The 15,847-nt window shown below is 49.5% G+C and overlaps 1 protein-coding gene across 1 annotated transcript in view; it reads left to right on the top strand.

Moving 5' to 3' along the window:
• The first annotated feature begins 457 nt into the window (after positions 1 to 457).
• The window catches only part of ABTB3 (ankyrin repeat and BTB domain containing 3), a 246,484-nt gene continuing 231,094 nt past the window's right edge, over positions 458 to 15,847 (top strand). The window contains exon 1 of the mRNA XM_087814880.1: positions 458 to 2,058. Coding sequence (XP_087671006.1) covers positions 918 to 2,058 — 1,141 coding nt within the window. The 5' untranslated portion in view covers positions 458 to 917. The remainder of the gene's footprint in view (positions 2,059 to 15,847) is intronic.

Below are 15,847 nucleotides of genomic sequence, written 5' to 3' on the forward strand. Positions count from 1 at the left end.
CACGGAGAAACATCTAAGGGGAGCATACCTCGGTGGGGGGACTCACCTGCCCAACCCACCGCCTTCCCGCTCCGCTACCACAGCTGGAGCCTGAGGGGCAGGGACAGCAGCAGGGACTTATGCGTCCCTACGCTCGCACAGCCCCCCCCCCAAATTCCCAGGCCGCTGCTCCCCACTTCCTGCAGCCTAGATTACAGCCTGGGGGCGTGTGTGAGTGGCTGGGTTGCGCGGAGCTGAGGAATTAAAAAAAAAAAAAAAAAGAAAAAAAAAGAAAAAAAAAGAAAGGCAGCGAGGTAATTAGCATCCTCTGATCCCATTGGTTCTCCTCGGGTCCTGTTTTACATACGCCCGCCCCGCGGGCTGCCCAGGGTTTTGCGGGGTTTGGCAGGGTTTGCTGCTGCCGCGGTCTCTGCTGCACTTCAGTGCGGGGCGGGCGCCGAGAGAACCCCGTGCGGGAATCTGGGAACCGGGAGCCCGGAGCCTGGAGCCAGCTGCCAGCAGAGCTGCTGCTGCGGCGGCGGCATCTGAAGCGATTTCCGTCTTACGAACACTGAGGCCGGCGCCCGGCGGCTTGTGCACCCAGCCGGGCCCAGGAAGGAGAGGATCAGATACTTTTTATTTTATTTTGGAAGAAAGGGGCGAGTCTGGGTGTGAGCTTGCCTCCCGGCCTGGCCCGCTCCTCAGCGCGCCCCAGCTCCGGCCCGGGCTCTGGAAGATGACTCCGGAGTCTGCCCTGTGTATTCCAGCGGCGGCGGCTCGGGGAGGCAGCGGAAAGTAGTAACACTTGGTAGTAGCGGCTGGTGGAAAAGTGAGCGGAGTCGCGGCGGACTCGGCTCTCCCCGCGCCCCGGCGCCGGCTGCCTCTCGCTGCTCCTTCCTCTCGGTTCTCCGGCGGCCGCAGCATGAAGTGGCGCAGCGATGGCAAGGAGAGGTAAGAAGCCCATAGTCCGAACGCTGGAGGATCTGACGCTGGACTCGGGTTATGGTGGAGCGGCGGACTCGGTGCGCTCCTCCAACTTGTCCCTGTGCTGTTCCGACTCGCACCCGGCGTCCCCGTATGGCGGGAGCTGCTGGCCGCCTCTAGCTGACTCCATGCACAGCCGGCACAACAGCTTTGACACCGTCAACACTGCCCTGGTGGAAGACTCCGAAGGGCTGGACTGCGCGGGCCAGCACTGCTCGCGGCTGCTGCCGGACCTCGACGAGGTCCCCTGGACCCTCCAGGAGCTGGAGGCGCTGCTGCTGCGCTCCCGGGACCCCCGGGCAGGCCCGGCGGCCCCAGGTGGCCTGCCCAAAGACGCGCTGGCCAAGCTGTCGATGCTGGTGAGCCGGGCGCTTGTACGCATCGCCAAAGAGGCGCAGCGCCTGAGCCTGCGCTTCGCTAAGTGCACCAAGTACGAGATCCAGAGCGCCATGGAGATAGTGCTGTCCTGGGGCCTGGCGGCGCACTGCACGGCCGCCGCGCTGGCCGCGCTGTCCCTCTACAACATGAGCAGTGCCGGCGGCGACCGCCTGGGCCGTGGCAAGTCAGCGCGCTGCGGCCTCACCTTCTCCGTGGGCCGCGTGTACCGCTGGATGGTGGACAGCCGCGTGGCGCTGCGCATCCACGAGCACGCCGCCATCTACCTGACGGCCTGCATGGAGAGCCTCTTCCGGGACATCTACGCGCGGGTCGTGGCCTCCGGGTTGCCCCGGAGTTGCAGCGGCCCCAGCTCGGGTTCCAGCTCCGGCCCAGGCCCTGGCTCGGGCCCCAACGCGGCTCCGGCGGCGGATAAGGAGCGGGAGGCACCCGGAGGGGGAGCGGCGAGCGGCGGCGCCTGCAGCGCAGCCAGCAGCGCCAGCGGGGGCAGCAGCTGTTGCGCCCCGCCGGCCGCCACTGCCACAGCCGCGGCAGCCCCACCGGCCGCGGTCGCCAACCACCACCACCACCACCACCACACGCTGCACGAGGCGCCCAAGTTCACCGTGGAGACGCTGGAGCACACGGTCAACAACGACGCCGAGATCTGGGGGCTCCTGCAGCCCTACCAGCACCTCATCTGCGGGAAGAACGCCAGCGGTAAGTGGCCGTGAGAGTGCCGCTCAGCGTGGCCAAGTCTCGTGGCAAGTTTGCCTCGTGCTCCCCTCCCGAGTCGTTCGGGCCACCCGCTGCGGTCCCAAGCTTCTTAGGGGACCTCCGAGCTGGAGGTGGCCGGAAACTCCCGGGTTCCCTCCTGTGCTCAGGCCCCTAACGTCCCAAGTCCAAGAGCTCGCGGTTCCGCCCCCACTGCGGGGCGCGGCGGCGGCTGCCTCCTGCATGCTGTGGGAAGAACCCAACACCCTTTTGGGGGACAGGTTTGCGACCATTTGCGCCTAGTACACATTTCTGCCAGAGCCCTGTTTTTTTGACCTTGAAGATGCCAAATTCTCTGGCGCACGAGTTTCCCTCCCTGGAATTCTCGAGGAGGCGCATTCTTTCCTCCGCCGTCCGGTTCATGTACTTCGCCTGCGCCCTTAGGAACACTGTCCGCGCCGGGGTGGAGAGGCCCCGCGGCCGTAAAGGCAGAACGTTTGAGAGCTCGCTTGTCTTAGAGACAGCGGGGGAGAGGTGTGCGAGGTGAGGGGGTGGAGCGGGGAGTCTTATAGGTCCCAAGTTTTTCCGTGGCAGTTTTTGAGGGCCAGAGCGCACAACTAGTGGGCTCTGCGCACTGGACACCCCCTTCCCCAATTCCCACCTCCCAGCTCTGGCCGCTTTTGCAGGGAGCTGCAGCTGTTACCCGTCGGCTTGAGGAGCACCTCCAGGGACCCGGGCAGGATGGGAGTGGGGCGGGGTTCTGGAGGGGCTTGTCAGTTTAGGGCGTGGTTTTCAGCAGGTTCCGTCGTTCCTCCGCAGCCCGGTTTTGGATGCAGGAACTGGGTGGGATTGAACCCGCAGTTTTGGCGGCGGAGGGGGTGGGGCCGGGGGGCTCCTGTTTTCGAGAGCTCGAGCTGGCGGCCCTGCCTGTCTGTGAAAGCCGGAGCTAAACACTTCAAAGCTTCAGTTTTCCACAGGAAATGGTAGAAGTGTAACTGGAGAGTCTAAAAGCGAAATAAAACTTTGTTTTATATTCGGCGGTTTGGCCGGAGGTTGCGGGGTTGGAGCCCAAATGCAGTCTTTCTGGGCAGTTTTCGTTCATGTTGCTGCCTGTCCATTTCCTGGGGGCTGGAGATGTGAGGCGGGTGCTGCCTGGCCTCTCGGGGTACCAAACGTGTACATGCGAATGTATGCGTGTTTGTGAGTCTCTGTGTGCGCGTGAGCGTGTGCGCGGCAGTCGTGGGTGTGTTGACTGTGCCTGTGAGTGCGCGCAGGAGCGAGCAGGCGCGCGGGGCGAGAGGCTCCGGCAGAAGCCCTTCCGAAACCGACCCTCCAGCTCGCAGTCCCTTCACCTGGCTTCGATCATCTCATCGTTAGGGGAGGGGAAGGAAGGAGCAAAGCAGGGGTGGGGAGGGCGGGGTCGAGACTTCCGCGTCGATCCCCGAGACTCCTCGCAATCTCTTAGCCCGAGCCCTGCCCCCTCTGCAGCCAGTCGAGGGCTCAAACCTTAAAGATTGGGTATCTTCGATGCTCCCGCCACCCACCCACGAGAAATCCTGACCCAGATGGAACACCTGGGAGAAGACGTTGGTCTTTGTGCTTCTGTAGAAGCGGTTGGATACACCTGCAAAACCCAGGAGCTTGGACTGGACTGGATTGCTCTTTGTTTGGAACCCTAGCCCCACAAAAAGCGCAGAAGGGCTGAATTTTCTTCCCACTACGTGTACCCATCGCCCTTGTTCTCACCTTGCCCATCACAATCGTTCTTTGCTACTTACTGTTCCCCCCTTACCCCAGCCCTTATACCCAGCTGGAGCTGGAACCTCCTCTTTTCCCCTCCTTTCCTTTGGCAGTAAGGAGCAGTCCCCTTAGAAAGCTCCAGCTTGGGAATCTGGGCACCCTGCTCCACTTCTGTCTGCCATTCTTTTGAAGTTATGACCTTGGGTGACTGGCTTTCCTTTTCTGGGCCTCAGTGTCCACATCTGTAAAATAAGGGTGGAGATCTGTAAGACACCCCCAGGTCCTCTTGTAGCTCCATCTGTTTGTGTTAGTAGCCTCTCCTATTTTTTCAAGCTGGTTTTTCTTTTATGATCTTGAACATCTTCTAAAGACAGTGTTTGTGTTTATCCTTTTGGGAGTAAGTATAGTTTAAGGAAGGAGAAGCCCACAGCATTGGTTTTGGGCAGGGTGAGTGTGTGGTGGTTGGGGTTTGCTGCCATCACAGGGTTTCCCACACAGCTTAACTCCTGGGTTTCAGGGCCCCTTCAGCCATCTCTTAGTCTGAGATATACTCTAATTTCATTGTGACCTCTTTTTTCTGGGCTTGTTTAAGATGGCAGGTCATTTATGCAGAAGAGTTAAGGAATGAGCAATTAATTTCTTAGGTATTTGAAACATACATTAAACATCACATCTATTTCTTAAACTATTTTGCATGGCAGTCTTTCCATGATCTGCAGGGCTTATGAAAGGGCTCATGCCTTACGTAATCAGTTTTTCCCCTTTAACTCAGTAGCATCACTTATCCATTCATTTGTGAATTCATTTGTTCAGCAATATTTATTGAGCAATTCTGAATCTAAGGACTGAAGAAGTAGTGAGGTACAGAGGCAATAACAGCTAACAGGCATCCAGCATCACTCTGTATGTTGACCCATCTGATCTTCAACACTGTCTTGAAAAGGTACTGCTATTATCCCCATTATACAGAAGAGGAAACTGAGGCATGGGGAACTTAAGTATCTTGCTTAAGTGTCTTGCTCTTTAGTGACAGATGAATTCTCTGCCTTCAGGCCACCCTTCCTGCCCTTCATTACAGACACAGTTGAAGAGACCCTTCACAGCCTGACGATGTTCTTCCTGTCTCAATTTATACACCTTTTGTTCCTACCAAACTGAACTGGGCAGTACCAGATCTTACATTTTCACATTTCCTGCCAAGCCTAAGAGAGGGCCTAGTACACAGTTGGAGCTTCTTAGATGCCTGTTGAGTTGAGCAAGCTATTGTATTATATTATGCAATGATGCCCTGAAAGAAGCTATTGATTTGTGAGTTTCTTGACTCATCTTTTCAAGTCTTTTTTTCTACCTTGGTTGCCCCTTCTTCTTGCTATCTCTGCACCTGTCCACCCTTCCAATTTTCTGCCAAAGCCTGAGGAATCATGAAACTAGTCACATGGAACTCAACTGAGAAAATGAAAGATAATTGGCTCTAAGTAAGGGCTTGGTCGCTCTCAAAACATCACAGGCAAGAGCTTAGGGTATGAGGTTTGTGGTGATTGGTTTGCTCTTGAGGGCTGGTTTTTAATGTTGATTTTTTAGTCGTTTTGAAGAGCTAGGGAACCCAGTGAGTGTTGCATTTCTCTGGGCTTTTGGAATTTGGCTTGATTGATTTTGCTAAAGCTAAATGAGGAGCGGACAGAAGTGTTTCATCATGCTGGTGTATGTGCTAGTCTTGTTACCTTAAACCACTTGTGAGCTGGCCCGGTCCCGCTCACCCTTGAAGACTGGGCTCAGGAATGATCTTTCAGGCATCTCTGTGAGGGCCTCCTTGCTGAAACCCCTCCCCCACTTCCCATACCTGGCTGGCGCCTTCACAGCCCTTTCCCTAGTCCTTGAGAATCCTGACTCGCTTTTAAGTGTTCCCCCATTGTACTGTGGCACCTTCTGTGCAAACTTGTGTCTTACTCATCTGTTTCTCCTTCCATATCTCAGCACGACAGCTAGCACTTATAGGTACTGAGTACTGTTTGTTGAGTGGATATAACTGGCCCATTAAATCTTTGGGATTTAAAATTTGCCCATCAACATCTGCAATCACCATCTGTAAAGGCTTCTGAAGTCAGACCTCTTGGATTTGAATTCCAAGGCTGCAGTTTTCTAGCTGTGTGTTCTTAGATATGTTATTTAGCCTCTCTGAGCCTCAGTGTCCTCAGCTGTAACATGAAAATAACAATGATAAGGACTAAATGAGATTATGTATATAAGGGTATTAGAGTCTGGTGCCTGGCACATGATAGAGGCCAAAATCCAGACATAATCGTATCTCTTATTTCTGTCTCATCCAGATTAACTAGTCCCAGTGTGGTCAGTGTGGATAGAGCCAGCAGGGTGCAGAATTTTAACTGGATCCCCCATCAAATAATTCAGAGTTCCCACTTCAGGGATTGACCCCATGGGCACAGCCCCACTGCCTAAGTTGCAAAAAGATTGTTTTGGTCAAAGGAAAGTAGCTCATTTTATTTGTTGTTTTTTTTTTTTTTTAAAGGCATCGTTAATGAAAGGGCACCAAGGAACTCTCTGGGGTGTTAGAAATGCCCCTTATGTGAATAGGAGCGTGGGTTCAGAGGTACATGGTTTTGTCCAAATGCATTTGCCTTGTAAATTTTAGATATGTGCATTTCACTGCATTGCAAAATATACTTCAGTAAAAAAAGACATACAAAAAAAGAAAAGCCTTAGGCATCGTTGAATGAACTTTTGTTTTAAATGCAGAAAGAATCTGAAGGGAAGACTGGAAGAGGCTGTGTGGTGTGATGAAAGGGAGAGACCCTGGCCTTGAATTTCAGCTCTGCCACTTTATAAAAAGTGACTTAGTTTCGCCTGGCTGGCATGGCTCAGTGGTTGAGTGTTGACTGATGAACCAGGAGGTCACGGTTGATTCTAGGTCAGGGCACATTCTGGGGTTTTAGGCTCCATCCCCAGTGGGGGGGTGTGCAGGAGGCAGCTGATCAGTGACTCTCATCATTGATGTTTCTACCTCTCTTTCCCTCTCCTTTCCTCTCTCTGAAATCAATAAAAACATGTTTAAAAGAAAGAAGAAGAAAAAAGTGACTTAATTTTGCTGAATTTGGTTTTCTCATCTCTACAGAGAGGATTACCAAAAATAATAAATAAGTAAATAAATAAATGCCATAAAAAGGAAGAAAACGCAAACCTCCCACATAGGGCGATTAAAAGTATTAAATCAGATCAAGAATGTGAACACCCCTGCCACATAGTAGGTACTCTATAATAATGACTTCCTTTAAAAAAAACATTATTCAGGCTGCTGATAATAACAATGCTTTGGGGATTTTGAATAGTCTCTTTCATTTCAGGGATCCCCAATCATTTTATAAACATTAATTAACATGAGCCTCATCTCTCCAACACTTGCTTGGTGGGTTGGGTGATTTTCAGGTCTTTTGTTTTACTATTGCCCCATAGATTCTGGTTCTGCACTAAATTCTTATTCGGCAGTTTTCCTGTCCCTGAACTGGTTGTGCTGTTCTGTGGTGCATCGTCGCTGTGATGGACAGAAATGTCACAGAAGAAACCTTGCTTCTTACAAAGAACAGCAAGAGCTGTCTCATGAGCCAGCCACAGCAGTGGCTATGCTCGCAGAGCACGTTTTTAATTAACTGGCTGAGTGTAAATTAAAACTTGGAATTTGGGTCAGTGGAGGGTTGTTTGGTTTTCTATGCAGACTTGCCAGTTCAGTCCTGGGACATTTGCAAGTCGGGTTTCTTGAAACATAAAAGAGAAATAACAACCAAATAAAACAATGGGGGACCAACCTGGAGACCTGGAGTCCGGAGTGAGCTTCCTGAAGGCCTTCGAGTAAGAGGAGGCCTCTAATTCTGGGTCTGCTATTTGTGACCGTGAGCCAGGCACCAAACTCACCTATAAAATGGTTTTGATTATCAGCTACTGAGAGGTAAGTATAAAATAGTCATCGGCCTTGGAGGTGGACACAGCATAACTTGCAGTTTCCCTATCTGTAAAATGGGTATTATAATAATAATAACTGCACTTGTATAGTGCTTATTATGTGCCAGGCACTGTTTTAAGAACGCTATATATTATAATCATTACAGTTACATTAGCTATTATAAAAGACAACCCCAAAATTTCAGGAGCTTAATACAATAGAAGGTCATTTATGACTCACTTAAGTCAGATTGGCAGAGGGGTAGAGTGGGAAGAGGCAGGGGGTTCATTTAGGTAACAAGACGAATGGAGAGTCTGCCTTCTTTATTGTCAACACCTTTTCTTCAGGGCCTTCCTTGGACGTTCATCCAGATGGCAGGTAGAGCAAGAAGGAGAGTCTGGGGAATCTTAAGAAAGGCATTATGGGCTGAGCCTGCAAGGGACCTCATCACTGGTGCCCATATATCATTGGCCAGCTGTCTCATTGGTTCCCTGGCACCAAACATCTGTACGCATCCTTCTTCTTACACACAACACATGTTTGCCTTTCTCAAAAAGAGGGAAAGGCAAACACATTGTGTCCAATCACTGCTTCCAACTTAAAGTTCAGGATCATTGGGTGAATCTCTGTCCTATCTATTGGGTTGGGTGTGGCTCCTCATGGTCCAGGGACCCATGAGCCAAAAGAGACACATTATCTGTCACTTGTGCCCCTATACCATGTTGGAGGATGACCCATTAGGAAAAGGCAATAGTGGAAGACACATAGAAGTCACTAGCCCTTAATAGTTATGAATCTTGCCATGCAGGCTGTGTGGGTGAAGCACTGTGGGCCCTGGAGGTGGACAGGGTTCCTTGCTTACCCCCTCTGAGGAAGTTCCTGGTTCCCTGCTCTCCACGCTCCTGGCTGTGTCCTGTGGGAGGATTTTCTTTGTCCATTGTTCTTCTTGGCCACACCTGCAGTGGATTTTGGGGATTGTGTTCTCCTTGAGGCTCTAAATCTTTTGTAACATAGATCCTGCCCTTGAACTTTAGAGGCCCAAGTTTTAATGCTCCAACTGTAAAAGACTTAAAACCCAGGCTTATAGATTTGCCAGTGCAATTCTTACAACTTAGAATCTTCTCTATGATGACTAGTGCCAAGAGCCACACCCAGAGTTGCCTCCTAGACCTTACCCCAAAGCCTACACGATTTCTTTGCTTTCCTAACTCCATGCCTCTTTCTCTCCCAACTTACTGGAGCTACCTTGAGGCCATCGGGCTTAGGTGGGAAGCTTATATCCTGAGTCTGATATTTCACTTTAAAGTCTTCTCAGCCTTTTCTCTGATTGTTTGAGGTCTAGAAAGAGCTGTCTTTTTTACCTCTCCACTATTCCTTTCCAGTTTTACTTGCAAACTGGCTAATTCATGCCTGAGTTCCCCTCTTCCCCGAGTACCATGCTAAACTCAGCCGGGAACAGTCAGTGAACCCTATTACCATTATTTTTTCAGGTCTCTTTCTTTAGAGTTTACAGGCTCAGTAGGCATGAGTTCTGCCTTCTAAATTTTCATAGATTATAGTTTAACCAAAAATGTGACCACTGCATAACATGGTCTCCAGCTTTCCAGTCTCTAATATCATAACCCGCTATCTGACTTCTAAGCCAGTGCTTCATAGTTCAGCACTTATGGTACCAATTACTTTATTAGTTAGGGTAGTGCTCACTGTTGTATCGGATAAACCCTAACATCTTAGGGCTGCACACAATCAAAGTTGTTTTCCCATTTATGTTGAGTCCAGTTGATAGCAGGGGAGGGAGGCTCTCTGCTCCATTTATTGAGTGAAAGGCTCCAGCTGCCAGAAATGAGTCCTAGGGTTTGACCACTTACTCACTGTGTAAAACCTGGCATTGGGCAAGTTACCTAACCTCTCTGTACTCAGTCTTCTCCTTTGTTAAGTGAGAATAATAATAAAACTGAATTCATAGGGCTGTTGGGAAGTGCCTGACATGTAGAAATTGCTTAATAAATGTAGGCGTTGTTGGCTTTTATTATATTCATTATGACCTTTACTATAGGTACTGTGTTCGTTTAAGCAACACAGTCCCTGCCTTCCTGGAGATTGCAGGCCTGTGGTGCACTAAGTTTTTTCATCAAATAATCATGCAGATATAAATTTACAACTGTGACAGCTGCTATAGAGGAGAGATGCATGGGGTTGTAAGAGTCTTTACTAAAGCTCTTGATGTAGTCAGGAGAAAGGGAAGGCTTCCCTAAAGAAGTGAGGCTTGAGTGAGTTGAAGCTTGGCTCATTTGGTTAAAAAGGTAGAAGAGAATACTTCATGAATGCAAATAGAATGTGCAAAGGGCCCGTGGCAGAAGGGAGCATGACGAGGAGGAGAGTGGCCAGTGCGGCTACAATGGGAAAATGAAGTGAGGGGAATGGGTAGAGTTGGGCCAAGCATCTGCCAGATTCAGGATTTTGTCTTTTCCCAAGAACACTGGAGAGCCTTTGAAAGGTTTTAAGGAGGGAGGTGATATGATTGATTTGTGTTCTAAAAAGCTCGTTGTAGGCTGCAGTGCAGAGCATACAGGAAGGTAAGGGTGACCGTGGGAAGGCCAGTTAGGTATTATCACCCCCATTTTACATCAGAAGAATCTGAAGCTGTGAGACATTTAGTAACTTACCTAGAGTCATAAGACAATAAATGGCAGAGTGGGGATTTCACCTCAAGTCGGAGAGCTGTCAAATTCCACCTTCTTCCCACCCCTGCCACACCTTGACCTTAGGAAGAAGTTGGTTCAACTTTCATATTTTACAGATGGGGAAATGAAGCCCAGAGCGAGACACAGCCTTGCCCCAGGTGACACGGCAGAGTTGGAACCAGTGTCCCAGGTTTCCAGATTCTTAGTTCATTTCCTGTCCATTGTGAGGCGTTGTCTCCTCCAAGACAGATCACTCCTGGGGGAGGGAGGAGGGGGGGGAAAGTGGGGGGAGAGGCTGCCTCTCACAGAGGTCTTGGAGATTAATTTACGACTGGCTGTAACATCTCTGATTTTGCTGTACAGTAAAAGAAATCTCACAGTAAAAAAAATGCTAATCTGCAAGCAAGCAGAGGTCCCCATTAGCTTGTGGCCGAGCCAATGAAAACGATTACTGTGAAGATCAGGTGTGCTAAAGGCAGGTGTGCTAAAGGCAGAACCAAATTAGCGGTTCCCAGTGTATTTACCTCTGAAAGCAAACCAGGGAGGCGGCTTGATACCTTAAAACAGTGCCAGCCTAGGAAGAGGTTGAGGTTGCTTGGATCACCTGGACTTTTTTGGGGTGTGTGTGGCATGTGTCATCTTTTCTTCCTAAACCCATCTTCAAGTACCTTCCAGTGTGTCAGGATGTGTCTGAGAAGCATGCAGACACAAGTCACCTCTTCTCTCTCCATTATCAGAGAATTTTAAGTATTGGGGAGCAGGCACAGCTGTTCCCTCAGCCTCCTCCCTCAGCCCCTTGTGGCCTTTCCTTTGCTGAGATTTGGGGCCTGGGCTCACCCTGTGAGTGTAACTAGAGATGGTCCCTGTGCTCATGGCATTTGCAGGCCTGAGGTGGGTTTGGTGTATTCACAAATAACCACCCAGATGTGAAACTGCACCCAGGGCAGTAGCTACTTAGGAGGGAGGTTCATAAGGCCATTGGATGAAGCCTCTTTGGACTGTGGGATGAGGTCCAGCGCCCCCCCTTGTGCTTTCATGGGTGGCTGTGGCCAGCACCAGGACATCAGACATTCAGGGGATCCGGGGTGGGGTTGGGGGTTAAGGCTCAACATTCTCCTTCCCACATTGGAGCCATGTCATCAGGGTGGGGACGGGTAGGGGACACGAGCGGGGAATCTCATCCTTGAGTTAGTGTCTCTGAATTCTGTAACTGCTCCTCTCTTGGGGAGCCCACCTCACCTCTGCTGCTGCTCTCTCTCTTCTGCAGCTGCCATCTTCAGCCGGGTGATCAGGCCTTGAGGCTTCTTCTTCAGATCACTGGGGCAGGTTGGGGTGGAGGAGCAGGGTGGGGGCCCTAACCTCCTCCACTCCTCCCAACCTGGTCTCCCTGCTCTTGCTGATTCTGTTGCTACTCCAAGTTTTCCAGCATGAGAGCTGTGGATTAGAGAACAGACCAAGAGCAAGCTGGCAATTCCACATGCCTCGTCATGTAGCGCCTCGGAGCCTGGGGGTGGGGTGGGGGTGGAGCAATGGAGGAGGGAGGGGGTACAGGAAGGTGCCTGAACACTCTAGTCAGTGGGAAGGCTTCAGTGCAGGCCTAGCAGGTTGTACATGTGCTCTGTGACCTTGGACAGGCCCCTGATCACTCTGAATCTCAGTTTCCTCATATAGAAATGGGAAATAATAATGATACCAAGTTCTAGTATTTATGGAATCCTAAGTGTCAAATAAGGCAACACTTTGAAAAACTGTAAAGCCCAGCACTTAGTGAAACTGGACACAGTGGGTCTGAGGCCACTTGTCATTACTTGAGCCAAATTAAGCAGAGACAGGGTTGAATCATATATGAGCGTTTATTCCAATAATGCCGGCAGTATGGGAAGAGCAGTCAGTCACCCTGGAAGTTCTACTCTGGCTTCCCTCCCCAGTTAGCTGACTATATGCCAATGGAGGAGAAGATAGCTATGTGCAGCTGTGAGCTACAAGACTAACAGAGAAAGGGGAGGGGAGGGTCTGCAATCTGGCCTTCAGGAGTCCTGCTCAAAGTCCGATAACCAGGTGGCTAATCTTCTATGATGTTACAAACAACTCAGTCAATTCCTGGGACTGGAGAATGGTCAACATTCCTGAGGCAAAATCCCGGAGGGGGTCAGGGTCCGGGCACAACAACCAAATCAAAGTGTGTCCGGTCCTTGGTCTGTTTTCAAAATGTACTTCTTTTTCTTTTTTTTTTTTTGTTGCCCATTTTCTTTTTTTTTCTTTTTTTAATATATCTTTATTTATTTCAGAGAGAGGAAAGGAGAGGGAGAGAAAGAGATAGAAACATCAATGATGAGAGGGCCACCGATCCGCCGCCCCCTGCACGCCCCCAACTGGGGATCAAGCCTACAACCTGGGCATGTGCCCTGACTGGGAATCGAACCCCGATCACCTAGATCCTAGGTCAATGCTCAACTACTGAGCCACGCCTGGCTGGGCAAAATGTATTTCTTTTTATAGCCCTGTTTTTCTTCTTGTAACACATCCTCCAATTTCCTAGGGTCTGTAAATAAACTTATCTATAGTTAGTAAGGTGAATAAGTATTAAACAACTGTGGCTCTATTCTTATTAGATGCCCTTTCCCACTATCATTAGTAGTGGTAAAAGCTAACACTGGTTGAGTGTTTACCACTGTCAGAGCCTATAGAATATATAAATATGTATGAGAGGAGATTCGTTACAGGAACTGACTCACAGAGTCACAAAATCCCACAAAAAACTTGCTGACTGCAAGCTGGAGAACCTGGAAAGCCAGTGGTATAATTCAGTCTAAATCTAAGGCCTGGGAACCGTGGGGCCGCATGTTAGGTCTTCGACTCTGAAGGCCTGAGAACCAGAATTTGCTGCCCTCCAGCTTCCCAGTGATCATGGCCAGATACTCAATTCATAGTATGATGAATGAGACAGAAATAAACTAGCTGTTGCAACAATTCCTGCAGCTTTGGCCTGAAAGAAACCTCTCAGCAGACAAGGAACAGTTATTAACTTGCACTTCAGGACCTCACATTTCAGCCCATGTTGTTAAGGAAGAACCCCAGGAGCCTCTCCTTGATTTGCAAAGTGTCACTCTCCCCTCCTTGTTGCCTGCACTCCTTTCCTCATTCCGTTTGGAATATCCCATTGTTGTGACATGTAGGCCAGGGGTGGGGCAATATATCAGGGTCCCTCTTGTGCTCTGGAGGAGGGGTTTGGGGTGAGAAGTTGGCCTGGAAGCTTATGTCTATGACAGATGGTCCCTAGAGACAAGATATGAGTTCATTCTAGTGAAAGTGTATAAATGCCCCTCTGGGAAAAAGTAAGCAGCCCGTGCACTGTACCTGCAAACATGGTCACCAGCAAGCCAAGGTGCAGGTGTGGGGAGGCAGGGGAGAGATGGCTGGGACCTGGGCTTAGGAGAGATTGGCAACAATGTGATCTGATAAGACAGCACTTGAGGGTTTAAGGACAGAAGAGGGCAGGAGGTACATTCTAGAACATGCTGTGTGATTTCAGGCAAGTGATTTAACCTCTCTGGACTTGTTTTCTCATCTGAAAAATCCCAAGAGAGTTTTGAGGCAGAAAGGAATCATCAGATGTGAAAGTGATCTATAACCACACTAACCACAATGAACAGAAGGGGGGCGGTTTCCTCCAGGGAACGGAGGCAAAATGGCCTCAGTATGTTTTCTGTAAACTGAGGGGATTAAGTCAAATTGGTGACTTCAAGCTGGGCTCCTACAAATTTTAAGGCTCTATAAAGGCCCATAGGGACCTCTGTGGAGGTCAAGTGGGGAGACTCCCCCCCACCCTACATACTTCACCATAGTTGCTACCCTTTCATCTGCTTTAGATATATTGGACTTCTGCATAAGATGCATTTGAGAAAAGGATTCTATTGCCAGATAGAGTCTGAAAAGCACTGGCCGGGATAGTAAGTTTTGGCTCCGACATCCTGGGAGGCTCGGGTGACCCAGGGGGCTGGGATCCCACAGAGTGTCTGCGCTCTGGTGTTGGCCATGGAGACAAACCCAGAGAGTGTGTCCTGCTGAGGCTCAGAGAAGCACCCAGGGAGGGGAGATGAGAGAAATGTAAGTGCTGTGCTTGGAATCTTGTAGAACTTCAGGACCCAAAAGCAATGAAAGAGGGAAGGAAGAGAATAAGGAGAAGCAACATTAGCAATAAACAACTACCTGACCAGCGTGGCTCAGTGGTTGAGCATCGAACTAGGATCTGGGAGATCGCAGTTCAATTCCCAGTCAGGGCACATGGCCGAGCTGTGGGCTCGATGCCCAGTTGGGGGCGTGCAGCAGGTAGCTGATCAATGACTCTCATCATTGATTCTCTCTCTCTTTCTCCCTTTCCCCTTCTCTCTCTGAAATCAATGAAGATATATATATAAAGAAATAAATAACTGGTAGAATTCAGGTTCCAACAACTAGATGCTTCGAAGTCGAAGATAACTGTCCCCTCCCCCTCCTCACGATTATTTGCCATTCTGCTTTTTTTCCTGATGCAAAGCTCTTCTTTTTTTTTTTTTAAAAAAAATGATTTATTAAATACTTTATCATAAGCATATATTCTTTTACTTTAAAAAAATTTTTAAATTTTTTTAAATTATGGTATCCTCATAACATCTTTTTTCCCCCCCATTGAATTGATCCCCTCCACCCGCATCCATCCCACCCCCAGGCTTTCCCCAGACCAATGTCTGTGTCCATGGGTTATGCTTATAAACATATAAGTTCTTTGGTTAATCTCTCCTCACCCACTCCCCTCTTCCCCCTCCCCACCATCCCTCTGAGATCCCTCAGTCTGTTCCATGCTTCTATGTCTCTGGATCCATTTTGTTCATCAGTTTATTTTGTTTATTACATCCCACATATAAGTGAGATCATGGGGTATTTGTCTTTCTTTGACTGGCTTATTTCACTTGGCCTAATACTTTCTAGTTCCCTCCATGCTGTGCCAAAGGATAAAAGATCCTTCTTCTTTACAGCTGCATAGTATTCCATGGTGCAAATGTCCCACAGCTTTTTGATCCACTCATCTGCTGATGGGCACTTGGGCTGTTTCCAGATCTTAGCTGTTGTAAACTGCGCTGCTGTGAACATAGGGGTGCGTAAGTTTTTTGTGATTGGTGTTTCGGGTTTCTTAGGATATATTCCTAGAAGTGGCATCCCTGGGTCAAATGGCAGGTCCATTTTTAATCTTTTGAGGAACCGCCATACTTCCCACAGTGGCTGCCCCCGTCTGCATTTCCACCAGCAGTGTCCTAGGGCGCCCTTTTCTCCACTCCCTCGCTGGCACTTGTAGTTTGTTGACTTGTTGAGGGAGCCATTCTGGCAGGTGTGAAGTGACACCTCACTGTGGTTTTAATTTGCATCTCTCTGATGATTAGCA

The sequence above is a fragment of the Miniopterus natalensis genome, chromosome 2, assembly GCF_054644295.1.
Source record: "Miniopterus natalensis isolate mMinNat1 chromosome 2, mMinNat1.hap1, whole genome shotgun sequence".
In the NCBI taxonomy this organism is placed as follows: domain Eukaryota; kingdom Metazoa; phylum Chordata; class Mammalia; order Chiroptera; family Miniopteridae; genus Miniopterus; species Miniopterus natalensis.